The 27,360-nt window shown below is 40.0% G+C and overlaps 2 protein-coding genes and 1 long non-coding RNA gene across 7 annotated transcripts in view; 2 read left to right on the plus strand and 1 right to left on the minus strand.

Annotated features, from left to right (window-relative positions):
• Positions 1 to 18,688, plus strand: part of FXR1 (FMR1 autosomal homolog 1) — a 33,499-nt gene extending 14,811 nt beyond the window's left edge. For 3 of the 4 annotated variants that reach the window (XM_079314867.1, XM_079314870.1, XM_079314869.1), the window contains 14 exons: positions 270 to 341; positions 2,460 to 2,608; positions 3,043 to 3,136; positions 3,990 to 4,106; positions 4,207 to 4,377; positions 7,512 to 7,590; positions 9,267 to 9,376; positions 9,966 to 10,052; positions 10,764 to 10,971; positions 12,543 to 12,746; positions 13,380 to 13,580; positions 14,317 to 14,397; positions 16,732 to 16,823; positions 17,670 to 18,688. In XM_079314867.1, the coding sequence (XP_079170993.1) occupies positions 270 to 341; positions 2,460 to 2,608; positions 3,043 to 3,136; positions 3,990 to 4,106; positions 4,207 to 4,377; positions 7,512 to 7,590; positions 9,267 to 9,376; positions 9,966 to 10,052; positions 10,764 to 10,971; positions 12,543 to 12,746; positions 13,380 to 13,580; positions 14,317 to 14,397; positions 16,732 to 16,823; positions 17,670 to 17,840 (1,836 nt within the window). In that variant the 3' untranslated portion in view covers positions 17,841 to 18,688. The remainder of the gene's footprint in view (positions 1 to 269; positions 342 to 2,459; positions 2,609 to 3,042; positions 3,137 to 3,989; positions 4,107 to 4,206; positions 4,378 to 7,511; positions 7,591 to 9,266; positions 9,377 to 9,965; positions 10,053 to 10,763; positions 10,972 to 12,542; positions 12,747 to 13,379; positions 13,581 to 14,316; positions 14,398 to 16,731; positions 16,824 to 17,669) is intronic. The other variant, XM_079314868.1, reaches the window with a different exon arrangement.
• A 1,197-nt stretch (positions 18,689 to 19,885) lies between these two features.
• DNAJC19 (DnaJ heat shock protein family (Hsp40) member C19) lies at positions 19,886 to 23,911 on the minus strand. The gene is made up of 6 exons (XM_079314902.1): positions 23,775 to 23,911; positions 23,506 to 23,557; positions 23,219 to 23,292; positions 22,812 to 22,888; positions 21,861 to 21,931; positions 19,886 to 20,584 (listed from the first exon to the last, which is right to left on the minus strand). Exons 1-6 carry the CDS (start codon positions 23,775 to 23,777, stop codon positions 20,514 to 20,516), a joined length of 348 nt encoding a protein of 115 aa, XP_079171028.1. The 5' UTR covers positions 23,778 to 23,911; the 3' UTR covers positions 19,886 to 20,513.
• A 1,723-nt stretch (positions 23,912 to 25,634) lies between these two features.
• LOC306806303 overlaps positions 25,635 to 27,360 on the plus strand; it is a 256,396-nt gene continuing 254,670 nt past the window's right edge. For both annotated transcript variants that reach the window (XR_013775442.1, XR_013775443.1), the window contains exon 1: positions 25,635 to 25,728. This is a non-coding gene — a long non-coding RNA (uncharacterized lncRNA). The remainder of the gene's footprint in view (positions 25,729 to 27,360) is intronic.

Below are 27,360 nucleotides of genomic sequence, written 5' to 3' on the forward strand. Positions count from 1 at the left end.
AGACAATGTTTGAATTTACTGAGGAATTGCCCCTGAAGGAGTGTTTAGCCAAAGTTTTATCTTGCTTTAAAAATCTCCATTGAATTGTCAGTAATTTATGCAAAGGAAGTCTGTTCACAGTCCTTGTAGTGCAAGAAGGATGGGAGTAGAATACTGTTCCATTTTAATGAAAATTAGAAAAGGTGTGTTGTTCTCTCTTCATTATACATGCAGATAAGTGAATGATGTTTGTATGTGCTTTTGCTGGTTCTTACTCCTTTCATTTCCAGGTTTATTCTAGGGCAAATGACCAAGAACCTTGTGGCTGGTGGCTGGCAAAAGTTCGAATGATGAAAGGAGAGGTAAATTATTTTAAAACTTACTCATTTCATATTCAATACAGTAAATAGACGTTCTTTGTCACAAAAAACCAAAAACTGAATAAAATACTACAAATACAAAAACATGACAAAAGAGAGTTACAAGTTGTGACAGCTTTGGAATGACCTTTGCTGCATTGCACAGCAGAGGGTCATGCCCTCAGAGCTGAGCAAGTGACTTCCCTTATCGGCAGTTTAATTGCTTGAAGGGCTGAAGGCATGAACAAGGACTGGATTTCTGACAAACCTGTTTTGTGGATTGAACTTTGTGCTGAAAATAAAGTGAAGCACCTGTGGTTAAATCCTGTTTATAGTTTGTAAATTAAGTCTGCTGTGGGTTGGTTTTTGTGTATGTTTTCACTGAGTAGGGAAAGGACACTGCTTGTTTTGTTTTTACCTATGTCAAGTTTTTATTTTACCATAAATAAAAGGTTGTTTGCAGCTGCCAGGTAACTTGCAGATTCAGACACTTATGTGTATAGGGCTGTGACAGTGTTTGACCCAGACTCATTGAAGTTTTATTTTGTGAAATGACAGCCAGAAAATTGAACTTCATAGTGGAAAGAGTCCTGTACTTCAATTCTTCTGCTGTATCACATTTCTAAAACCAAAGGAAACCATATTGAGGAAAAATAATTATCCAGTTTCTAATATTGTTTAAAAACTGTCAACAAATACCAGCTTTTTTTGAACTCTGTAAGGGCAAGGTGGTAGTAAACACCTACCAGAGGAAGATTCTGTATGTTGACCCTTGTGAATGAACAGTTCATTAAGAAATCAAGATAAAAGGAGACAACTGCTTTAAATGATAGCTTGTCATTTGTAGCTAATAGGATTTTCTTAAATATCACAGAAATTTGAAATTTTGGTATCAGTTAACTTGCTGTGCTGCTTATTTTCAGAAAACATCATAGAAGTAAAATTTTTTACCAATTCTTAACTTCCTAGTTTTTACAGGGAATAAAGGAAGTTTTTCATCCTAAATATATAGTGTAGGATTGTCAAATCAGTTGTTTTAGGGAATTTTCCCTGCAAAGAACCTTACAGTTCATGTTGGCTTCTTTGTACAGTTTTTAATGTAGTTCTATATTTAGATTTTTTTCCTGTAGAGTTAATACTAAATTCACAACCAACTGTGTTCACAGCGCAAGGATTTTTTTCTTTGTGAATGTTCTGATATCCAGAATTATCTTTAACTATCATAGTTTTTAGAGCATGTAGTGATAGATCTCTTTAATTTAGTGGTACATCAGTGATCATTGTTCCTTATTGTTACTTAGGGTAATAATGATAGATTGAAACATTTCAAAGCAACTTTGTATAATTTGGATGATACTTAAAATAAACTTAAAACTTGAAATTAGCAAAAAATGTGTTATTACTAGAGTTATTTCCTTTTTCTGGATACTTGAGCAAATTATGTTGAGACAAACAGATCCCAATTTTGAGGGGAAGAGGTGAATGCTGCACCCCTAAACTGCACCCAGGTGGAAGGGAGGGGAGGAGAAGGCTGCATCCCTAACACAGAGGCAGGCTGTGCACACAAGCTCCTTGAAACTTGCATGGGTTGGGTGGAGGCGTAGGAGTAGGTTATTGGTAACTTAAATCTTCTTAGTTCTCTTGCCTTCCTAAATCTGGCAGTGTGTGTCTAAAAGATTGAGTTTTTGTATTGATTTTGATCTTACATGATTCCCAGGTAGTTTGCTCATTAAATCAGTGGGTTTGCCTTGTTTGTTTTAGTGTTGATATAGATAGAGTAGATATTTTTGTGAGGAATTATTGTCGTTGATATTTTTTAGAATTAAAGCTCCAGTAAATATGTTGGGTTTTGGAACTTGAACTGAACTAATGAAAATGTTTGAAAGAGAGATGGGCATGAAAAAAATCAATGAGGCAATCCTGATAATGGTGCCCTGACTTCAGTGAAGGGAGCACAGGGGTGCTGAAATATGTCCAGGCTCATTTGTGTAGAAATGTGCCATTGTTTTAGGGTTTTGTTTATATATTCATATTTTGTGCTCCCTTGCTGATGCTGATAGTGTTACTGTGTCTTTATTGTTCCTTACTGAAGTTATTATTTTTTAAAAAACTCTTTCCCAGTTTTACGTCATTGAATACGCTGCTTGTGATGCCACTTACAATGAAATTGTCACTTATGAGCGACTCCGACCTGTGAATCAGAACAAAACTGTCAAAAAGAACACCTTCTTCAAGTGCACAGTGGATGTTCCTGAAGACCTGAGAGATGCGTGAGTAGCTCTGCACACTTCAGAAAGGCTTTTAATTTGTGGAAGGGGGAGAAATGCCCACTTGGCTCCTGTTGTAGAGGCTGATTTACAGGTCTGTGAAGAACCTTAAAGGTGTCTACAGCTGCAGTAGGTCATTTAGAAACTGCTGACTGGGACCTCTGCTGAGCTTTGGGGGTTGGGACAGAAGGCAAGTTCTCAGGTGGGAACTTTGTGCCTGTACAGGTGATTCACTTCATAGTGAGCCTGTTACTGAGGCTTCCCAGATAACCATGATGTCATGAAGCCACAGAGAAACAGGAACAGTGTTGAGAATGGGAACTTCCCTGTTTCTGAGCAGCCCTTGCCATAATCTGAATGTTCGTGGGTCTCATCATGTTATTGCGTGTTCAGTTTTGATGCAGCTTATTGAAATAACAATCATTTTGTCTCCTTAGGTGTGCTAATGAAAATGCACATAAAGATTTCAAGAAAGCTGTGGGAGCATGTAGAATTTTTTATCATGCTGAAACTGCTCAACTAATAATACTGGTAAGTAATTGCTTCTCTGTAAATGTTGCATGGATTCCCAGTATATTATTTATAGGAAATACATGGCCAGCTGTGCGTGTGTATGGAAAATGGTTTAACTTGTCAAGCTATGTAAATTGTGAGAGATTTAATGTAAGTAGATGTGTTTAATCTCTGAGGGTAAGGCCTCCAGTGCATACAACCTAAATTTAGGAGCAGCTTTTCTCACTGCTTGTATGACTTTTGTCATTGTCAGCTGAGTTCCATTTCACTGATTTTAGCAGATGGTTCAGAGGTAAATCATCTCACTCCACTCTGGAGTCTGTGTTACACTGTGCAATTCGACTCACAGCTGGGTTTCCACGTGGAGAACTGAACTAGTTCAGTGTAGCCATTAAGGAACTGTTCACTTCCTTCTGTGAAGGAAGATGTTCACTGATGCTTCTGTGGTGCTTTTCCTAGTACATAGGGTTGTCCCAGCTTCAGTTTTTCTTTGTAACTCCATTTACTCAATATTAGCCACTTGAACCTTATTCTGCAGGATTGTGTTGTCCTTGATTATTTCCTTAGCTCTCTTATTATCACACATAGTGACAAGTATGTATATGGTAGAAAGATTTGTTTGGGCAACATCAAGGGGAAGGGGTTACTGTGTAATTCAGCAGCAAAGTCTATAATGTAAAAATAAGCTGTGAGTTTGAACAAATAGTTGGTGGTGCTGAATTTCTCATGCTTTGTTTTGAGGAAGAACAGTGTTCATATAACTTCTGGACATTAAGTCATAAACATGACTTAGTTTAAATAGGTTCCTGATTTATTCTTTAAATGTGTATTTGCTTACAAAGCTAAAACTTAGGTTCCCTCTCTCCTGCAGTCTGCCAGTGAAGCAACAGTGAAGAGAGTGAACATCCTGAGTGACATGCACCTGCGCAGCATTCGCACCAAACTCATGCTGATGTCGAGAAACGAGGAAGCTACAAAACACTTGGAGGTAAAGCCACAGCATGTGGCTCTTGTTGCTTGAAACTGAGCTCAGTGCACTGCATTACAGTAAGTGCATGTGGATGAGTCTACCTTTGTTTTCCCTTCAGTGCACAAAGCAGCTTGCTGCAGCATTTCATGAGGAGTTTGTAGTCAGAGAAGATTTAATGGGACTTGCTATAGGAACACATGGCAGTAACATACAACAAGCCAGAAAGGTACCGGGAGTTACAACCATTGAACTTGAGGAGGACACTGGTACTTTCAGAATCTATGGAGAGGTAAGGGGGAACTTTATATGAATCTTTGGAGCATTTTACTCTGTCTGCTTTTAGAGTGATGAGAGCTGTACCCAGAATTAAGAACAAAAACTCCCGAGTTTTTGTGTGAGTGTCTTTGTGTGTGTTGACGCTGTGGCAGCTTCTACTGCGTGTATTTGAAATACAAGCCTTTGTTGCAGTGGTGACCTCCATCAGGTGTGTTCTGTCCTAACCACTCCATTTTGCTTGTATATCCTTGGTCAATCTGAGAGAAGTATCATTTCCTGCTATTTTGATCTGGGTTTGTTTGACTTTCTTTTCTCCTCCAGAACCTATCCTTCCCCCTCCCCCCCCCCACCTTTTGTGTATGTTTTGCTGCATAGAACCTAGACAGGTATGTTAAAGCCTGTATTTACTGCTTCTAACTCTTAGATTTTGGCAATTTAATGCTGGCTTTGGCAAAATAATGATTTGCTCCAAGTTGATTCCATTTGTGTGACTCTTCTGAATCTCACAGCTGCCTTGAAATGTTGCTGGTCCTTGGGCCAAAACAAAGATTCATTCAGGAAGCAGAAGGCTAGTGACAAAAAATGCCACTGTCACCAGGGCCCTGCCAGAAAATATTTTGAGGGTTTTTATTCCCTGTCCCTAACTCTACAGGTGCCACTGAGTCTCTGATGTTAACACTTCTGAAAATCTATGGTGGTCTCCTGTTTCAGGAATCTGAGGTCTTGAATTCTGCTCCATCTATGTCAGGAGTAGAACCCAGTTGTGATCAAAGGTTCAGATGAAATTGATTCTGTGGAGAGGTCAAACTTCCATACTTTGCAGTATCTCTGGAATTGTGTCCTTAAATATTTCCCGGGTATCAGATTGGCAACAGATCCTTCTTTGATCTCCTACTGCCAGTAAATTACATCTCCGTTCCTGAGGAAGAATCGGACAAGTTCAAATGCAGTGGAATGTCCAGTGTATTCTAGTTTTGATCTCCTTCATGTGAATTGTGTGGTGCTGGAACTTGTGGAAAGGTTATGACTGTCACCAGCCTCTTACAGAGGTGCACAGCAGTGATTATAAATGCCAGATGCCCCCTAAATAAAAATCCCTTCAGGCACATCCAGCCGTGTCCTTCATAGAAGTGATAAGTGCTTCTAAAAATGCCAGGCAGCTTAACTATTCCACATGATAAGGGTTTCAGCATCTGGCTACACTTGGCTATTCTTTTTGCCTCTCATCAGCTGCAGTGGGCAACCAGCCAGGCCCTAATGGCTGAATGCACAGGCAGACAATTTCAGGCTGAGATGTGTGGGAGTAGTGAACCAGTGTTGTTGACATAGCAGTCACGGTCTGAAGGTTTCACATAACTGATGTTTTGCATACAAATAAAAGTTCACTGCCCAGGGCCAGACTCTTTGTGGGAAGAAACATGAAGATAAGTTTTAAAGAATATTGGAAAGCTCTACTGATAGAAGGAATCTAAAATGTATGGCATGCTGTTTATGCATTTATTCCTGTCTAGTCAAGGCCATTTTGGTTTTAAGACCTTTTCCTGGTTGTCTGAACTTCTGATGGTGATGCCTGTACAGGTCACAGCCTTTGAATTGAACTTCAGAGCTTGGACAGTGTAGTTTGGACTACTTACTGAAACTTGTGCTTCCCAGAGAGGTAGAGCTGTATCAGAAATAGAAAAATTCCTCTTAGACTTTCATTACTGTCTAAATGGAATTGAAGTCAATTCTTGTGCAATTCTTAACACTGGTAGGTATAATGCTGAGTTTGGGAAAATACTCTGCATTTAATTTTTCTATTATACTCTTTGGTAGCATGGATGTGTCTTGGTTGTTTGTGCTACTGTGTGAAGTAATGAAAGCATCAGTGGATGTGTAGGCTATAATTCAGAGTTAACAAAGGTAGTTGCTAGTGACTGGAATCCTTTGAGGTCTTTAATCCATGTTCTACTATGAGGAGCTGAGAATGCCTTGTCTGAGTCAGCTTTGTGTGCTCACTCATGTTGGGGTGTGAGTTACACAGGTTGCACTCACGTGAAAATCCTGAATACTCATGACAAATTGTAGAGAGGCTTTTATGGGTGCACTGGAGAGCTGCAGCTCTGGCAGTTGTATATTTGATTGTCCTGATTCTGCATCTGTAAATGCATTCACTGTTCCATCATCCTTATTTGGATAAGAGTTGATAAACATACCTGAGGCAGGAACTCTTTGCTTAATTGTGTCTCTTTGTAGAATTCATTGAGGATGAAGAATTGCTAGTGTCTGTTAAGTTGTATCATTTGAGCCCTTGCCCTGCAAATGCCCATAACCTCTGCTCCTCTCAGTGGCTTCCTGTTCATCTGTTTCTTGTGCTTGATCACTGCTTTCATTATCTTGAAATCCATTTTGATCCATGTTTCTTTTGCCATCATTTTGACCTCTGCCAGAAGTAGAGGTTTATACATTTTCTTCTAGGATTTGCCTGATTTTATTAAAAGGTGCAGGGGCTGGTGGTACTCTCATTTCACATATTGCACACATGAAAGGGCTGAGGTGTTAGTGTAAAGTGGAAATTGTGCTGTTAAGCTGTTGTTACCAACTAGATGCTGATATTTTTCCTTAGTTCTACATTTCTGTTGCTAATTTGAAGCTTTGTTTCTTTTTTCAGCATCTTAATTAACTCAGTTAATTTCTGCCATTTAAAATAAAACTGCAAGAAAGCATTTACAGGAGTTCTCCCCAGTAACCAGAGCCACTGTCCTATCTTGGAAAGAGCATTGTAGATCAGCTGTGGCCAGAAACCAGCATTCTGGAAAGAGAGTGCCCTGGTTGTAAAATCACTTGCAGAGTTTGCACAAAGCCCCATCCAACCTGGCCTTTGAAAACTTCCAGGGCACGTCCATTTGGATATCTCAGAACATCTTGAAATAACATGAAAAAAATGTTTTATTCTTTACTGATGCTTTGCTTTTATACAGAATTTTGTCTCTGGGTATTTCACTCAATTATTCCTTTGCGATTTAGTTCAAAACTAGATTAATCTTGTCTTTATAAATCTCTTTTTGAAAATAAGTTTATTTGGAAGACTGGCAGCTGTTGCTACAAGGTTTTGTTTCTAACATGCTGTATTCACAAATAAATTCCATTTTTTAAATTTATTTCCAGACTGCTGATGCAGTAAAAAAGGCCAGAAGTTACTTGGAATTTGTGGAGGATTTTATTCAAGTTCCCAGAAATCTTGTTGGTATGTAATACTGCTAAAACTTGAGAAGTTGGGAAAAGGGAACCTAATGATAACTTTGCAAAAAATATTTAGATGCCAGTACAATATTTGATTTATCCATTTAAGTAGAAAGTGATTAATCTTTTAAAACTATATGTATCAGAATTATTATGAAATTGGATATATTGTTGCTGCATAATAATTTGTGAGGATTTTAGCACTTAAACTGACTTGATTACAGACTTGTAGCACCTAATTTAATGGTAATATTTGAAGTTCAGATTCTAGTGAAAAAATATGCTTTACTAAATTGACTCTTACAAGTGCTGAAGCTAAGTTCCAAGGTTAATATGGGAATACTCCAGCTGAGTGGCAAGAATGACATGAGACAGTTCTGTACTGCTCCCTCCTGGGTTGAGGTTTGTCACAGGTGGTGGTTGGATGCTGGTGAGCTCCTGTATAAATCAGCAGTGCTCATAGATCTCAGTCTCAAAATAAACATTTTTCCATGTTGCTGCTTTATGAAAGTGTAGCATAGTCTGGTAGGTTCTGTATTGAAAACCACCTAAAGGTTGTGCTCCACTTGAAGATACAGATGTCTTCCCTTAGTCCAGTCTTCACAGAGAGCTTCCTTCCTCTTCCCTCATCCTCCTTTCTTTATCCTGCTCTTTACTCGAGTCTGGCAGCTCCCTGCTCACCATGCCCAGCTGGTGGGCAGTGTGGGCATGGAGGCAGTCACAGCAGTGTGTTTAACTGAAATGCTGCTGTTGAACAATTTCAGTGCCAGTTTCTGATGGAGGCAGATATCCTGCCCACATCACCTGTGGGCACACAGGTGAGCAGACACGTATTTAGCTACACTTAATGAAGAGACACAACTCAGTGTAGTGCACATCAGTGACTCCAGTACAGAAAGATAAAAACCCAAACCTGCTGAGCTGTTTGAGCTGTTAAGGGAAACAAAACTTTTAGTATTTTTTGCACATTACATTGTAACATGTTGATATTTGCTTAAAGAACATTGCTTATGGAGTATTCTGTCACACAATTTTGGCTTTTGCTGTTTTTTTGCCTCTGCTCCTAATTTAAACATTAATGTTCTGAAGTGCCATATATCTAGCTGTGATGAAGAAATGTTCCCACATAACTTTAGTCTAAGAGCTAAAGTCTTCTAGTAAGAGAGCCTGGGAGTTGCTTTTTTTTTTTTTTTTTTTTTTTTTTGAGATTTAAACATACATGTTCTGAAGAACCTTTTGGTTTGGATCCCATTAATGATCTCAGAATAGGTATATTAAAGGTAATATGGAAAGCACTGCATAAATAAAGTGCTATTGTAAAGGCAAAATTTAAGAGGCTTCATCAAATGTATAAGCCTATTAAAATCTCAGGAAAGATTCAGTGAGGGCACATGTAGAGTCAAGGGTCCAAATAGTTTTGATCCATAAATTTAAAATAAGAATTTGCAAAACTCTTTAACTATTTTACTCTTTGTTTGGTTTTATTAGAAGCCTCTGTGCAGTGGTGATATTTATCACTGCCTGTTATTCTGCATATAGAGAGAGTTCAGTTTTTAATGTTTTTACCCATGTTCTCTGACACTGTGGGGTATTCTTTGGGGATTTTATGTATAATATATCAATAAACACTTCAAAATACTTGCACGTGTGTGCAAAATTAACCATTCTTGCCCTCTGAAGGAAAAGTTATTGGAAAAAATGGAAAAGTGATTCAGGAGATTGTAGACAAGTCTGGAGTCGTCAGGGTGAGAATTGAAGGAGACAATGAGAATAAGCTGCCCCGTGAAGACGTAAGTACTTTATTCTTCCCTGCTGTGACTAGGTTTTTATTTTCAAACCCAGTTTTATTTCAAAACCTATGGATATAGAGAGCATTAGTTCTAAAATGGGGTCTTGCAGTAGATTTTATATAAAGGTTTTTGATGCTGAATTAAGAGGGTTTTTTTTTTTACTCTTTCTACTATATGTTCTTGGCTTTTATAAGTAATTTAAGATTGCTAGTGTTAAAAGTGTCCACATATTTTAAATAGACAAGAACAAAAGGTAAAAGCTTGTAAAGGTGCTTGGTCTTGTAAAGTTGGTTTAATAACCACCTTCTTGATAAGCTGTGGATGCTTCTGTACACCTGTTGTGCTAAACACACCCAGCATGAGGGAATATGAACATGGGATGTCAGCTTACCTCAGCTCCAGAACAGGTTTTTGGGAAAGCTGGACAGTGAAGCTGCTGCTGTCACCCCTGCCTGAGCTGTTTCTAGGGGTCTTTGCAACCAAAGGCTCAGTTGTTACCTTTGGTAATTTAAAATAGATCTCTTTATATAATTTAAACAGAAAGCATTATTTCAATGATAATTTTCTCCCTGATGTTTTGTTCCTGTAGGGAATGGTACCATTTGTATTTGTTGGTACTAAAGAAAGCATTGGCAATGTCCAAGTTCTGCTGGAATATCACATTGCATATCTAAAGGTGAGTGTGTCTCAGGAGGGAGGGTCTGTAGAGGAAACTTGGGTTGAAGTAACAGAATTTTTGGGCAACAGATTTGGTGGGATTTGCAGTTGTTAAATTGTTCCTCTGTATATCAGGATTTAAAGCTTGGTGCCTTGTCTATGAATATGATGGGCCTGTAAATACCTTGTTATGGTTACTTGGTTCTGTTGGGGTAGAAAGAGTCTGACTGTAAACAACAGGGGTTTAAGGGACATTTGGGAACTAACACAAAATTTTTTGTCTGTGTTTCCTGCTGTTCTCAGGTTAATGCTGTGTTGGGATAGGATGGCATTTCTGATAGAACACAGTAATGCAGTGTGGTATTAGAACAATTATCTGTTTAGATTGGGTTGCTTTGTGATGTTAACAGAGATAATGAGTTTGAATTGTGTTCCCTTGTCGGTTTGCTTTTTTTTTCCTAAATTTTACTGGAAAAAATTGCTGAACTGTAATTAAGGAAGGTAGTAGTCTTAAAGTCAAGTGTTCTGCACAGTGGTGGAATTTTTTAGATCTCTTCCAAAATTCTGAGATAGCTCATCTTGAATTTCATTATTTGCAGTTACCTTCCAGGTGATGTTAATTTTCCTACAGGAATAGTTATTTTCAATATGACTGGGTGGGGAATGGTGTTTTGTGAGCGACATTTGTCAGCGATCTTCTCCATGGTTTTTTTTTTTCCATCATATGTAGGAGGTAGAACAACTAAGACTGGAAAGGCTCCAAATTGATGAACAGCTGCGCCAGATTGGGATGGGCTTCAGGCCTTCCTCAGCCCGAGTTCCTGAGAAGGAGAAGGGTTACACCACTGACGAGAGCACCCTCTCCTCAGTGCAGGGCTCCAGGTCCTACAGCGGCCGCGGCAGAGGCCGCAGGGGCCCCAATTACACCTCTGGCTACGGTGAGTGCTCTGCCTCTCAGCCACAACCCTCCCTGGATTTCTTTGTGTTCAGCACACTGCAGTGAAGATAGGGCTGCAAATCCAGAACTGCTGTTTTGTTTTGTTCGTAGCTCAAAACACCTCGTTAGATTTGCAGTCCTGAAGTGAGGTTTAAAACTGAGAAGTTAGCAAACTGAGCTCTGGAAATGTTTTGACCTTCTGTGTTAGTTACTTAGTGATATCACAAAAGCTGGGAAGAAAGGTAGAGATACTTTTTCAGGAGACACAAACTAAAAAAAATCTGAAATGAGCATTATCTCTTTTGAATGAAAAGGAGAAAAATTGGTTGTCTGTGATCATGGCCATCTTAGCAGAATATTTCTGAAAAGTGAATCAAGATAATTTAAAATGGAGACAGAACAAAATCCTGTAGGTTTTTTTTGTTGTTGTTTTTTTTTTTTTTGTCAGGAACTAACTGGATTTGTTTTAAGGTGTAGTGAGGTATTCTCATGCATTTCTCAGTTAAAAAGCACTGTTCAGTTCCTGACAGGTGTGCACATCCCCAGTTTGTCCAAATGGAGACACTGCATTTCTATATAGACACGTTTCACAAAGAAGGACAACGTTATTTATTCAAAACAGTAAATTACTCTGGATATCTAATGTAGCTCATTCCTGTTAGGAAGTCAGACACCTTTTGGATTTTATAGTCTATCCCTGGCTATAGCTTCCTGCATCATGCCAAGTGTTAGTAGTGTTGATTCTGATTATTAAGTTTGTAACTTGATTTTTTATTATTTCTCAGTGAACTGAATGAACTGAAAGAAAACTTGTTCACTTTGCTTATTATATATACACACTGTAATTTGGAAAACATAAAAGTATTTTTTTTCCTCCCAAAATGGCAAGAATCACATTTAAGCCGTGTGGGTCTAAAACTTTATATTCCAACCTGGTAGTAGGGGGGGTTCCTGGATACCTAAATTAATTAATAGGTGTTGGGTGCTCAGGTAGTCAGCAGCTTGTGGGTTTGGTATTTGGAGATGGCTGGGTGTTAGGGATGCTGTTTGATACAAACAGTGAAATTGTTCAAGCAGCAGTAGAGCATCCAGAAGGGGTTGCTTAGCAACAGTCATCAGCTATAAGGTGGCAAAGTTGTCCTTGGGAATTTCAGAGAAGTTGCCTAGAAACTGCACCAAATGCCTGCAGTGTGCAGACAAAGAGAGGAAACACTGCTAAATCCTTGGTTTGTCTGTGTACAGAAATCACAGGTCTTGGTGGTCTTTCAGCCCTTATTTCACATCTTAGTACAAACAAGCATAAATTTAGAATCTTACTTATGTAGCTCCTGAACTATATTTTATGTGTGCATATATTTTTCTATATGAGTATATAGAAATAGTAAACTATATCTATGATTGTATATTTGTGTGTATATTTGTATATATATATTTGTGCATTATATTGTTTCTAAAAACAACGTACATATATAACCAGCCATGCTGACTGGAATACTTCTGGGAGGATATGAAACCAGAATATAATCCCCAAATACATATTAATTTCCAATTTTCTTTTCCTTCTCATACAAGGTACAAACTCTGAGCTCTCTAATCCCTCTGAAACAGAATCTGAGAGAAAAGATGAACTTAGTGACTGGTCCTTGGCAGGAGAAGAAGACAGGGAGAGCAGGCACCAACGTGACAACAGACGACGTCCTGGGGGACGAGGACGCAGCGTGTCTGGAGGTCGTGGGCGTGGGGGACCTCGTGGTGGAAAGTCATCCATTAGTTCTGGTACTGTGGTCCAAATGGGCTTCAATTTGAGATTTTTTTTTTTTTTTTCCTGGCAGTTTTTTGTGTAATCTCTTTCTCTTTTAAAATACTCAGTTCTTACATTAAGATCTTAATACCTTGGAAATTCGGTGCAGTTGTGTGGTAGCTGTGTCACACAGCATGTTTTAGATTTTTGTTTATTTTCTACTCGTAGCAATCTTAATTTCCTTTCTCTACTGCTCATACATAATAATGTTATTAGCAAAGTTGGTGAATTTTTGGCATGTTGCCTGCCGTGGGTGCCTTTTGAGTTTATGTTTAGATGAATGAAAGAAGAAATCATTGATTGGAAGTTAAGTTTTATCAGAATCTGTGCTAATATAACACTGTAAGTGTCAGAAGTACCCCACAACTACAAAGTGTGTGTTTTATATACTTAGCAGTTTTGAGTAAAACATCTCTAAATGTCACATTGGAAATCTTTATGGTGAAGTAGTGCAAGTGCAAATTGGGCTGTTGTGGTGCCCCAGAATTGTTCCTGTTGCGTTAGAGCCAGAGGATCCAGTTTGAGACCAAATACTGCTGCTGTAAGTCAGCCTGGAAATGATTACACATCTCTGCAGTATCTTAGATGGACACTTTCTGTTTGTTTAGTGCTCAAAGACCCGGACAGCAACCCTTACAGCTTGCTGGATAACACGGAGTCAGACCAGACCGTGGACACGGACGCCAGCGAGTCCCACCACAGCAGCAACCGCCGCAGGAGGTCACGCCGGCGAAGGACTGATGAAGATGCTGTTCTTATGGATGGAATGACAGAGTCTGATACAGCTTCTGTTAATGAGAATGGTTTAGGTATGTAAATAGTTGGATGGTAGTCCCAGAGCAAGCTAAGAAATAAATGTGTTGTCCCTGTAAGTGTAGTGAAGCCCTTGTTTGTTTTTGTAAGTGACAAATCGTTGTTCTGTTCAAGGTTGCTGTCTGATTAAAGAAAGACTCCCTCCGTGGCAGTGCCATGGAATCTTCTGTTTACTGAGCTCCACTAGCTTTTTCATGTGCCTTTTTTGTAAAAACTGTCTGATGGAGACACCAAAGACTTGACTTGTTGTTTCCCATTAGTACTGCTGCTTTGATAGAAACAGTACTGTCAGATCAACGTTCTCTTTTGTCCTTGGTAACCTCAGTCTTGGTGTGGGGAAGCTCCTTAAGTAGCTGTTAATTTGTCTCTACCCAGCTTCTAGTAAGAACTTTCCTTCAGTAAATTTTCTGATACTGGGATGAGAATGCAATCTGTTGCTTAATGTAGAAAAAAAAATCTGGGTTATGTTGCTAAAATTTGACATATGGTTACTTAATAAATGAAATCTGAGGTCATTAAGCACGTGCCTAAATGTTTTAATGAACCAAGAACAAAAAGTAAACCTAGCTTTTGTGTTACTGTGTATGCTTTCAGTATAAAATTTTCTTTTAGCTTTTCTGTGTTAGTCTCTGTCTTTAACAGAAGCCATTTTCAATGCCCCATGCTGAAACTGCTGAAAAATTTATTTATTTTATGATCAGAAATAGTTCATTATAAACTTTGCAATTGCAGATGATAGTGACAAAAAACCCCAGCGACGCAATCGTAGCCGCAGGCGTCGCTTCAGGGGTCAGGCAGAAGATAGACAGCCAGGTAATTCGAGTGGAGCTGTGGGTAATCTCAGGTCAAAAGCATGAGAGAATGTTGTGTCTGCTGTTTTACATAGAGCTGCATAATACCAAAAGGTTACTCAATAACTAATAAGACTACTAGATAAAGATGAAAGACATTTCTTCTACTAGGAAAACTTCTAAAATCTGTCTAATGAAACTAATTGATGTCTAACTTTTTGCTTGGACATATGAGTTATGCTTCTGATCCAGTTCTCACTGAAGTCAATGGCCAAAGTGCTGTTGAGTTCAGTGGTCCAGGATCCCGACAAACGTGAAGGTTCATGGTCTGCACTCACTGCATCTGTGCGCTTGCACTGACTGGGACACAACCTTTTCAGCACTGAGCAGCAGTGTTGGAGGGGCAGGATGGGGGTCCTGGCAGAGCTCAGTGAGGGAACTCACGTGGGGTTTGCCAGCCCCACACCTGCATCACACTGCTGCTCTCAGTCCTTGGCTGTTGGGAATAGTTTAAGTCATCTGCAAATTGAGGGTGGGAAGGAGGAGGAATTTAAGTGAAATTGCATGTTTCCAATTTTTTGTTGTTGTGGCTTGTTGCATTCTTTTGTGTGTACTAACACTTGAAATGTTAAAGGTGAACTGGCTAATTATCAATACAATGCCCTGTTTAGAAAATGCTTGCACATACACGGCACAGGTAGTAACAGAAGGTCTTCTAGATTGACAGGTTCAAAATTTCACCCATATTTGTCTTCCTTGTATCTGTGCTGCTAATACAACACTTAATTAAGAAGAAAAAAAATTGTTCTATTGTGCTAAAACTTGGGGGAAAGAAAAAATCAAACACCCCACCCTCCTAAAAAACCTCAAACCCACACATTTCTTCTCAGCATTCTGGTTTTGTAGCAGTGATGCATATTTGTAAAGGGGCAGAAAAAGTGAAAAAGATTTCAGCCTTAGTTTCTAAGAAACTAATCTCAGCCAGTAATGTAAAGGAATGTTAGTAATTTCTAGAAAACGATGGGAATTCTTTTAAATCTTAAGTATTTTAAGAACATAATAAAATTTCCCAAACAAGATTTCTCTGACATCTTTTAAAATTCTGTAATAATTTAAAGTCTTCATAAATACCCAGTAAGTGTGAGTGAAATTAAGACAGAAGGAACGCTTCCCTTCTTCCCCACCCAGTGCCAACCACTGTATTTCAGTCATTTAGCTGTATCCTTTGATTCACATTGCTGTATGTTATAGTGCCTTACTCAGAGAGGAATATTAAGAATGCACTGTGTGCATGAAACATGCTTTCTGTTTACTCATACTAGAGGAGTTGGGTACAAAATCTCATTTTAAAGAAAAAGTACTTGTGCAGAAACTCCTTTGTCCTTCACATTTTTGGGAGGACCTAGTTGTAAGAAGTCCAGTTATTTTAACAGAAAATTCATCTGTTTTAGTTCCCAGTCTGATTTGGATTTCATGCACAGTCATTCCTAAATCCAGAAAAACAGCTCACCTAAATACCTGATACACTAAATCTAAGCAATTGTGCACTTCTGTACAGTAATGCTTCCCACACCTTATGTGCTGTAGGAGTCAGAGATACAAGTGTGTATTTACAGTTGCAGTACTCTGTATTCTAAGGATAGAACTGAGTCTTGGTGTGGTTACAAGAGGGCAGGATCAGACAAAGCCAGGCTACAGAACATGTGCTGAGATGGTAAGGAGAGGTGAGAAGCCCTGTCTGTCCCCAGTGAGTGCAGCTGTAGCAGCACAGACACTGGGCTGCACCTGCAGCACTGCCTGTGTCCCCACAGCCAGCCAGGGGACACTGCTGATGCACAGTGCTGGTGGCACTCCCAGTACCTCGAGGAGGCCAAGTTCCCTCCTCAGTCACTTCTGACCAAAGATTTGATACCACATCTCTTAAGTGATTCCAGGGTCTGACCTGTCCCAGTTTTGGGTACCAGTTAACTGTCTTCATTTCATTTCATTAGTGTGAAATTCTTCACTACTCAGCTAGTAAAACTCTAGTGACACACATCGTCTGTAGTTCAAAGAGTCTGCAGCCAAATCTCTTCAAACTTAGTACAGAAAGCCCTTCTCCAATAAATTTTGCAATTGGACCAAAATTTGTTTTATTAAGAGTCCACCTTCAGATCATTATTAGCACTGATTTTAGTGAAAATTATTTTTAACAGAAATAAATTGATCCTTGCTGTATTGGTTGATAACCTGTAAGTGTGAAGGCCTTTTGTGAGATGTCTCCCAGTTAGAGCATAACTTGTGCAGAAAAGACATGAAGGTTCATGCTGAATTGACTGCTGATGTGAGCATCACTGTGATTTTTTTCCTTGAACAGTAACAGTAGCTGATTATATATCTCGAGCTGAATCTCAAAGTAGACAGAGAAACCCTCCAAAGGAGACAGTAGCCAAAACCAAGAAAGAAACGGTAAGTTTTTTTCATGTGTGTTTCTTTTTTTTCTCCTCCCTTGCAGTAGAACAGGAAAGGAATGGAGGCTTCAGTTACTCACCCTCATTTGACTACAAGTACGTTTGAGTTCAGGAACAAATCATTAAAAGCAAAAAGTGCCCAGAGTAAATAGAACTGATTATGATTTTTAGACTGCTGTTGCAGACTTTAGGGACAAAATTAAGTCTGTACATGCTTTAAAATATCACACTTAGAAATGTTGCTTTATGTAATAAAATGTGAAAACTGCCTATGGTAAGGCTTGAGAACGAATCCTTAAAATACTTTAGGGACAGAGGATACTATGTGGCATTTTCATGGCTTGAAGACATTATTTTATTATTTGTATGTTTTTGATCCTTTTTCTTTAAAGGATCAGAGTGGCATTACATTATCCTGAAAAATAATCAGAACTGAATAAAAAAATTTCTTTACTTCTAAAGTGCCAGTGTACTGCCACAAGTCACATTAGAAAGATCCACTAACAAAATGTCATCTTGTTATAGACTTCAAAAGGGGTGTAAAGCTCAGTTTTTCAGAAAAAACACCTTCATGGTCTTAGACAAATAGAAATAAATAAGCATTCTGGGTGTGCTGGGGGTGTGCAGTCCTGGGGTGATGTTGGCACGATTTCCTCAAAGTGGCTGATACAGAAGTATCCCATAAACGACAGTGTAAATGATCAGATGCTCTAAGGGACAGGATACAGGCACAGACAGACAAGGTGTTGCCTCTTGCAAAGCTGCTGTGTGAGCCAGAGGGAAAATGAGATTACACTGTATTGTTATGGAATTTTTAATACTCCCCTGTTCTTGTTTCTGGCAGGCAAAAGATGCGATTGATGAAAACAGCCCTTCTGAAAAGGCAGTGAATGGTCCTGCCACCACCTCTGGGGATGAGCCTTCTAAACTACAGCACAGCCCTGATGAAAAGAAAGTCACTGTTCAGGAGGATGGGAATAATCAGGAAGAAGCAGTGCTGAATGGTGTTTCATAAACTGAAGTTCCTAGTTTACAGTTCTTTTACATTACATTTAAAATAGTGCTTGTATAAGCTTGCCAAAGATAGAATATGGATCGCCAGTCTTGACACCGCACTTTCAGTTCCTCCATTTTGGAATACAGAAAGGGGAGGGATCCTGGAGAAATCATATGTTAAACATACTTTGACACCTACTGTGTTATAAATATATCATCAGATGTGCCTTGAGATAGTATATGTAACATTTAAATAAACAAAATTGCTGGCTATAGGAAATGTTATTTTGTTTTCAAAATACGGCAAAGATGTGAGGGGGATCCCTAACATAATACTCTTTATGAAAGCATTAGCTGCTTTTGTTACATTTTTAATAATATGCAACCACTTCTTCACCTGAGGAATACTAGAAAGAAATGCAGTCTAAAATATTTTGCACTGAAATGTAATTTCTCCATTAGTTTAGTCTGGAAACTGGTCTGTTTTAATACATGTTTTTTAAATGCTGTATGTAGAGGAAAAATCTGCAGACCACTGGAATGCATTTGTTAAATTCTCATAATCTGCAGGGATACTGGGTGACATTGGCAGTGACTGTTCTACATTGAGGCTTTGTTTGGTTTATTTATTAAACTGTACAGTATTTAAAAATCAAACATAGCTTTAGTTAACACTAAGCTGAATTAGTCATGTCCATTAAGACATAACATGAACTACTGAAAAGATCAATTTCCAGAAAGTTTATTCTGTATAAACTACATATGTTAGTCCTTAGTAGAGTATTTTTATTTTTGTTTTGGTTGTTTGATGTGCAATATGTTTTTTTTGTATGCTGGTAGTAAAAGAAAATAAACTTTGATCTTCCATCTGTTGACTGTTTCTATCAGAAATTTAAATTACTATTGACTTTAAGGTTTTCAAGCTGTTAACTAACAATGGAAACCTACTTGTGAGGCAACTTAAACTCTTTTTTCATAGGAGTTTCTAACATGCTGATTTTCCTTTCATGAAGGCAATGATGTCAAACAGAGTTAATGAGTCTAAAGCCAGACTCCTTACCTTGGAGAATTGCATAACCTGACTAACATCTACAGGAATAAATGCAGGTGTAGTTTTGGCAAGTTAAAGCATGACACCCCCCATCTTTCCATGTACATGAGCCAGAGCAGGGAAGCACAAAACAGGTGTGGAAAAACATCCCAGTAGCAAGGAGGTGGAAGAAGTCAGAGCAAAGGACAGCATTGAAGTTGTACTGACTTGAATAAAAAAATTGTCTTGCCTGATTTTGTCAGAAGGACAAACCCAAGAGTTCTAAACCAGCTGCTCTACCTGAGAGCTACAGCCAAGCTGTCCAAGCAGGGACTTGTGTGTGCAGTTTGTCACAGACTTCAGCACTGGACACTCAGCAACAGCGTTCCCCTCCGGGAGAACACACCTGTAAACATTGTAACTGAAATGTGCACAACATCTCAGCTGATGGGGCAGGCACAGGAGTGGAGAAAATTAAAAAACAGAGCTGTATTTAATAATTCAGTAGTGTTTGGCTGGGAAATATTAGTATAGAAACATTCTGCATATGGCTTGACATGTGCTGACTCCAGATATGTGCACAGTGGTGTTCCAACTGTCCTTCACCCTACTTGAAATTCTGTAGCAGAACAAAATTCCTGCCTTTCTGGGGAGGTTGATATTTTTTAACATAACCTACTGTTGCAATCCTTCCTAAATAGCCCAGAACTTACCCACAGCAATCCTGTGGCACAGCAGGTAGCACTCACAGGACGAGATGCTTCCAGCAGCACTCTCAGGTCCAGGTTCTGGGAGTGGAAGCTTTCAACCCCAGTGTTTATGACCAGCTGGCAGAAACTGGGAAGATTCTTGAAGTATGACAGAGCTCCCTGACCCCAGCTGAGAGCCTCACGAGCTGCTGGTGTGAGGCTCCAATCCAGCTCAGGTATCAGTGACTGATGTAAAGAGTTCCTGTCTCCTAATCACCACAAATACAAACCTCACTGTGTGAGCTCTGGCTTTGTAGTGTGTAATAATGTATAGAACTGCAGGACTTCCATTACAAATATGGAATTTATTGAATGCTATTAAAACCTGTCAAAACTAAAAGATATTAAAAAATCTGGGATGTTCCAGATCCATCAGTAACACTTAACCAACCTTGTTTTTTGCCAGGCAAGGACAAGGGAGTGCATTGTTTCCTGTACTTTATTTCTCCAGGCAGAGACAACCACACATTTCTCCCAGTTCCTCCCATCCAATAAATCCTCTTGGTTTTTCCACCCCTTCCCAAACAGGTTCAGTGTGCTAATTTTAGCAGATGAAGAGCAGCAGTGTGAACTTTAAACAGGGCCAGCTCAACAGAAATTAGGTAACAGCACGGGAGTCTGCCTGTGCCTGGTAACACACACTGGCCACACCAAGTTACTGCTCTCAAGCACAAAATATTCGAGTGGCAGATTTTGCTGTTTAATTAAGAACAGCTATGAAAAAGATCTTTAAGCTTCACCCCCTATATCCAAAACAAATTGACCAAGTGGGGAGGAAAGTATCTCCCTAGATTTGTATTTCCAGCTTCATTTATATTAAGTCAAAGAACATAAGAACTTTTCTTAAAAGCCATTTATCAAAAATAATCATTTGCAAGGACAAACCCTCTGAATGAGTGATTTTCTTTCTCATTCATTTTTTAGCTTGGTCTTCTAGTAGATCCTTAGCTTCATTAATTTTGGCTGCTACATAGGGAGATCCACCTAGAAGAAAGAGAACTTCATATCAGATGGAAAAAAACCAATACATTTGTCTTTTGCGTTTATAATAATGCCACAAGAGACAGGAAAAAAAAGAGAGTGGTCTTAAGGTTCTTCCAGTTGAAGAACAAACTGGCTGTGACTGAAGTTACCTGAGTTTACTCACAGTCCCTGCAGGAGCTCAGTGTCAGAGCACTTGTTCCTGTTAGGCTGCTTTTATTTTACTGGAGTGTTTTTTTCATCCAGTTTTATCAGTCATAAATGAACTGGTCACCACTGACTTGGCACAGTCTGTGGTGAACAGAGGCACAGAACTAACAGGACTGCAGATAACCCTGCCCAACACCACAAACTGCTGCTGTACCAAGGAACCAGTTCAGTTTTTAAACGTGGCAAAAAACTACCTCAGGAGACTGAGGCAGAATCCACAGTGAAATGCACCAACACTGTACAGCCATGAGACACAATGACTGTTGGTACCATATATATCATTAATTGCACTATGTTTTACCCCAAGGTTCATTTAATGTGTCTAGGTCATGTACCACACAAATCTATTTTTAGCTCCTGCATATATATCGGGCTAATTTTGAAGGTAACTTCCACTCAATGTTGTCTATGAAAGGCATATCCCTATGGATTATTTTGGATTTTGGTGCATAGAAGTAAGGAAATCAACAGTCACTTTAAAGGAAGCCATTTTACCTTTTAAGCAATGATTAAGAAGTTAAATGTCAAACACCAACACATGATTCTGACTCACTGAACAGAATTTAAAATAGGTATAGATTCCCTGACTTACTAATTTGGAGCATAACTAGATTCTGAGCCTTCAGAGTCCCACTATCAGGAATATTTCATAATTTAATGCCTCCAGCAGCTGTAGAAGGCTCAGTACTTGCCATTTATGGTGAACTCCCAAGGAATTCACATGAACTCAGACTTGCAAGTGGTATATAAAACACACAAGGGTACACTGGGTTTTCATCTAAAATCAAGGTAATTTTAAGTCATTTTAACAAATATTCTAACCTGGTATTCACAGGAGATAGAGCAGCTAACAAAGTGACCTGCTGAATCTGTCCACTTGCTTTAAAAACACAAAAATATGCTCTAGACCCACGTGGATTAAGGCACCCTAAGATTTGTTTTCACTCAGTTTTCTGTGGGTTTTTTAGTAGTTGAGGTGCTTATGTATCACTCATTTCCTCCCTACACAATTCTATTAATCTGTGTTAAAAACATGTATTAACTAATCATCATGACTTCATTACCTTACCTTTATCTGGATGATTCAGAAGCATGATCCGTCTGTGAGCTTCTCTAATTTTATTTCTGTTGGCTGTAGGGCTTTGAAAGAGAGAGGAAAGCTCACTTAAGGGATCCTCATTAAATTCCCCAGATCATGAAAAGATGTCTGAGAACAAGTAAGCAATCTGTCTTACCCATAAATTCTCTAGCTAACATATATGTTTCTCTTTTCCTACCACTGATATGTAGTGTCTAAGTCCTGGAGAGGCTTTTTCTAGGGCTTTTCTAAAACACTATGTGCTGAAAAAGGCATGCTACAGCAGTCTAATGGGGTGGGGCTCATCCACACAGTTAAAAAGAAACAGAACTACATTCTAACATAATTTTTTGGGAAAACTTCCTAAAGGCTGTAAGACAAAAAAAAAAAAGAAAGTAAAGTAAAAAAACCCACAGAACTCAAAAAACCTTTACAGTTGAAGGTTCTCATTTGATAGATTAGTGTATTTGGCCTTCAGTGCTTTGGCAGTGACTGCAGCCATAGTCTGATCTACAATGTTTTGGAAGTGATGAATTTATTCCAGATACAAGAGGTGGGTTTGCAGCACCTTGACACTGCATCTACCTGACACTCCTCAGCACTGACAGGAAGCACAAGGTAACAGCAGAATCTGTTCCTCACACCAAGTGAACCCCAAGGCTTCCTGAAATGGCTTATTTGGACCACATGTGGCTTTGGAATGTGTGAGGGAACTGCAGATATCTGGATGCCCACACAGAAATTGCTTCAACCAAGCTAAAGTACAGCAAAGAACCCCCCAAAAAGCACAGAAAGTCCTGAACAGCCACTTCCTATTTCCTGACTTGGCAGTGACACTCAGGGGATGCTGGGCACTGGATGAAAACCTTTCCAAACAAGGCCAGCTGTGAGGAGACACCACTGCCAGCTGTTCACCTTCCATTTCTGATAAATTTCCTTTACCTCACTCCTAGTATTAAAGCTGCTTCTCGTTTAGTCATTTTGGGTTCAAATCCACCTCTGTAATAACCACTGAAGGCCTGAAAGAGAAAAGTTATTAGTTTAAAACACACTAATTTTAAGTATTAGTTAAAATGACTCATTATTACTTTGGTAGCTGCTGAGCTTTTAGTCTGTAAAAACAGCAAAACAACTTCTCACTTGTAACAGGAAATTCAGTTGAAGTAGAACATCATTATTTAAATAATTACTTTTCTTAAATTCTCTGTTAGCCAATCACCACCAGAATTGCTGCAATTAATTGCTGTTACTGACAAAATACAGCAATGCTATACAGAGACAACAGCCCGTAGTTATTTCAACAAGAAAAGTTTTAAATAAAAAGATGCTACCGATAAACAAAAACTTACAGGTTTTGGTAGGTTTTGAAGGGCTTGTTTTACCTGTGGCTCCATATGCTTCAAAGTCTTTACTGCATAGCGACCTTAAAGAGACCAACACCAACTGAGGTTAAATATAGCTCCATGAACAATTAGCAACTCAGTGCAACTGTGACTTGTGGATTAATGCGGAATAAACTAAGGACTTTTGTTTAATTACAGCCATTAATAGAGGCTCTCTCAAAAGAGCTATGAATCTGCCCTGAGATCAGCGCTGCAGCACGGGAAGCGCCGCGGGTGTTCCGTGCCCCACACACCTGCGAATCCGGCTGCCGCGATGGCCAGGCCGACCGCCACCATGGTGCTGGCCTGCGGGGGAACGAACACACACAGCGCTGCTTTACCGAGGGAAGGCGGGAGCGCCGGCAGCCCGCCACGGCACGGCGGGGCCGAGCCGAACCCGGCCCGGCGCGCTCACCGCGGGGGCTGCGGGGCCGAGAGCGGAGCCAGCGGTCCCTGACCTAGGCCGGACCCGGCCCTCGGGCCCGCGGGAGCGCCGGGCCGGGCACAGCAGCCCCGCACTCACCATGTCTGCCCGAGAGCGGCGCGGCCCTGCCCGGCCCGGCACGGCCCGCCGCCACCCTGCCCGCCGCAAAGCGCGGCCGCTGCCGTAAAGCGCGGGGCGGGAACGGCGCCGGGAACCGCCCCGGGAATGGGCGGGGCCTGGGGACAGGGGCGGGGACAGAGCCTGAGGGGCGGGGACAGCGCCTGAGGGGCGGAGACAGAGCCTGAGGGGCGGGGACAGAGCATGAGGGGCGGGGACAGAGCCTGAGGGGCGGGGACAGCGCCTGAGGGGCGGGGACAGCGCATGAGGGGCGGGGACAGAGCATGAGGGGCGGAGACAGAGCCTGAGGGGCGGGGACAGAGCATGAGGGGCGGGGACAGAATCCGAGGGGCGGGGACAGCGCCTGAGGGGCGGGGACAGCGCTGGAAATGTCGGAGATCGAGGCTGGCTCTTGCTGCCGGACTGACACTTAATAAAAGTTTTTCTGCTGTCCCCTGTGCTTGTAGAGCTTGTGACTGACCTCGGGGACTCCCGAGGACCCAGTGCCAAAGCCGCTGCCTTTTGGCTGCTTAAGGTGCACAATTCACAATCCCCCACACAAGCAGTTTAGTGGGAAGTTAATCTGGCCATTGGCTAAGAAACTTGTCATTTTGTTGGCTCTTGCACTGGAAGACAGAATTTTCCTTCATTGGTGTATGTTTCTCTGTGAGTAATGAGTTCACTTTGAATGTGCCCTAATTTCACTTTGCACTTGAATATTTTTCTCACTAAAACTTCAAGTGCCTGATTTTGTATCCCCTAAGGTAAATTTGCAGGTGTCTCCTGCCTCTTTCCTTTCCTGCCATTCTAGTGGTGCTACAAGGAGATAACCTGCTTTAAAAAGAAAGGAAGAAAGGTTTTGGTTAAGTTACTTATTCTGCTGTACAAATGTTCCCTGAGGTGGAAGTAAAAGGAAACTTTTATATTTGATAAATGAATTGAATCAATTCATGGAGAGCACAAGGCCCCTGACAGCCTGTAAGACATGTTCAAACATGGCAAGGGGAACCAGCAAGTAGAAAACCACTAGATGATTTACTGGGGGAAAAAAAAGTCACCTCAGTAAAAATAAAGGTATACAGGTCTAGTATATAGAAGATTATTTGGTTTTAAGATGGTTTCTTCCTTGTCCTTTTCTATCAAAAAAAGGCCATTCAAAAAAACCCCAAATCCACCAGAACAAAAAAAGAGGGCAATGACTTTACTATGGTATGACTAGGATTTAATTTTGCATATCATCTGAACAAATAAGGGGTTTTGCATGAGTTTTAATTCTTCTTTCTTGAAAGAGCCTTTTTCTAGATCCAGATCTTGGTGACCTTCGGGAGAAAACTATCTGAAAGAGAATTTTATTTTATTTCTTTCCTCTCTCTCCCCAGTCCGTTTAGAGGAACTGATAGCTCTCCTGGCAAAGGGGCTTTTGCAAATTATACTCACATGCTCTTTCTGTAGTGAAATTTCTCATTTTTAGAGGGAAAGGACAAACATAGTGAATTGTGCAAACTGGGCTGGGAATGGGTTGATAAAGTGTGGAGAAATCCTGAAAGGGAGATCTGAGGATTTTAAGTAAGTCTGTGCTTGCCCAAGACATTTCATCTTTATTAAAGAGAAGGGAAAATCAGTGGGAAAGGCTGGCAAGAGTGGAGGTGGGATGAAGGAATTTGCATTATTGGTGCATGTAATATACCAGCAGCTGGATAAGACTGAGCCTAGGGGTGGAATAATTTGATTTTTATTATTAGGTGAAACAATACAGCATATCAAGATGAAATGTCATAATTCTTTTAAAGTATGCTGTATATATTTTTACACTTAAACAACTCAGACATTGTTTCTTCCCACTGCTGTGCCTCCCTCTCAGAGCTAAAGGAGAACTAGATGTGTCCCAGCTTGGACATCAGGGAGAGTGAAATCAAAGTTCTGTTTGATTTACCTGGTGACTTCATTTTACAGCACCTTATTGCTCTGCATTTTCAACTGCTCAGCCTTGTGGTGGGGTATGGAAGGTCATTCCCAGGGGAAAATTAATAAGTTCTAATGGGCTCAAGTGAAACAGGTGCACTGCAGTTTTTATCCCTTCTGCAGAATGTCTGTATTTGAAATCAGGAGGGAGGCAGAATTATTCAGTGTTTGAGAAATGCACTCTCAGTTGGAGTATTCAACCTTTTATTTTGCCTGTGTTCATAAACTGTTCCCTTTCTATAAGCCAGAGAAACCCTAAAGCTTTTGTAGTTTCTTCTGTCAAGTGTTTTACCATACTGCTTTCTTCAGGTTCCACTCTGGGGTTAAAATGCCTCATGGTAGAGGATTGTATTGGAAGCTTTATCTTACAGGATGATCCAAAGCATCTTGTACATGGTGCATAAAGAAATGTTGCTGTTTAACAGACTCTTTCTGCAGAAATCTGGCTGTACTTTCTCTTAACTGTGTCTTCCACAAACTGAACAGAAGGTGCAATCAATAACTTTGCTCTCAGAAGGTTTGTGGTGTAGCTGTCAAATTCCTTTAAGGTTGTTAAACATTTGTTTAAATAAAATCCCACTTCTGTGTAGTCACATGCACAGCTCACCAAAGCTTACCCTGCTTGTTCCTCTATGTGCAGTGACTGGACTACCAAGTTGTTAAAGACCTGCAGAACTTCTGCTTGGGGCACCAAAACACAGAATTTCTAAGGTATTTTTAACACACTAAATTTTAATATTTTAATATAAATATAATAAAAAATAAATTTAAATAGAATATATTGGGGATTTTTTTTTCCCTGTGAACTTTATTCCTGTTTTTGACCCCTACTCAAAGAAGGTGTTCTTTGGCTATGCCAGTCTACCATTTATAATTTTCATATCTCTTTTCTTTTCAGTTGTCCCTTTTCAAATTTTACTCTTTTTGGGTGCCCAATATCTGTATCAGAGTACAATGCCACACTCTTACCTGTGGCTAAATGACCATGGTATATGTAGCATCACTCTGTCATTGAACTGGTAATCATAATTATTAGAGCATAGTGTGGATGACACTAATTATGAAGTGAGATTCTCTCACTTGGTAAGAATGGTTGGGGATTTTCTAGTCAAACAAAGCAGGCTTTCAGTGTACTATGACAGCAGGTGTGAAGTATGTGTGACTGGCAGGTAGCAATCCTTGTTCATGGTACTCACAAGAGAACTGACTAACAAAGGAGAATCTGACTTACAGCAGGCAATATTTGACTCCCTGGGTGAGTTGTAAAACAGGTAAGATTGCTGGAAAGGGATGGAGAAGCAAGGTTTGGCATTCTAAGTAAATGAGTCACAAAACTGCCTGAGGCTGAGCTAAGGAATACAGACTCTAGATGAGAATATTTTGTCTTGCAAGAACTTTTAAAGTCACGTTTGATACTTACAATTTTTTGTCTGTATTATTCTGGGTTATGCTTCTTATTGAGGGCCCAGTGAGGAGCATGAGAGAGCTTGAGATTAAGAGGGAGTTTTCCTAATGACTACGACACTGAAATTGTGCAGAACAAGTGGTCTGGAAAATTGCAATTCCTGCTGGAGTGATACTGAGCTGGCACAGCCACTGACATGCA

This window comes from Erithacus rubecula, assembly GCF_903797595.1.
Source record: "Erithacus rubecula genome assembly, chromosome: 11".
Classification (NCBI taxonomy): Eukaryota; Metazoa; Chordata; class Aves; order Passeriformes; family Muscicapidae; genus Erithacus; species Erithacus rubecula.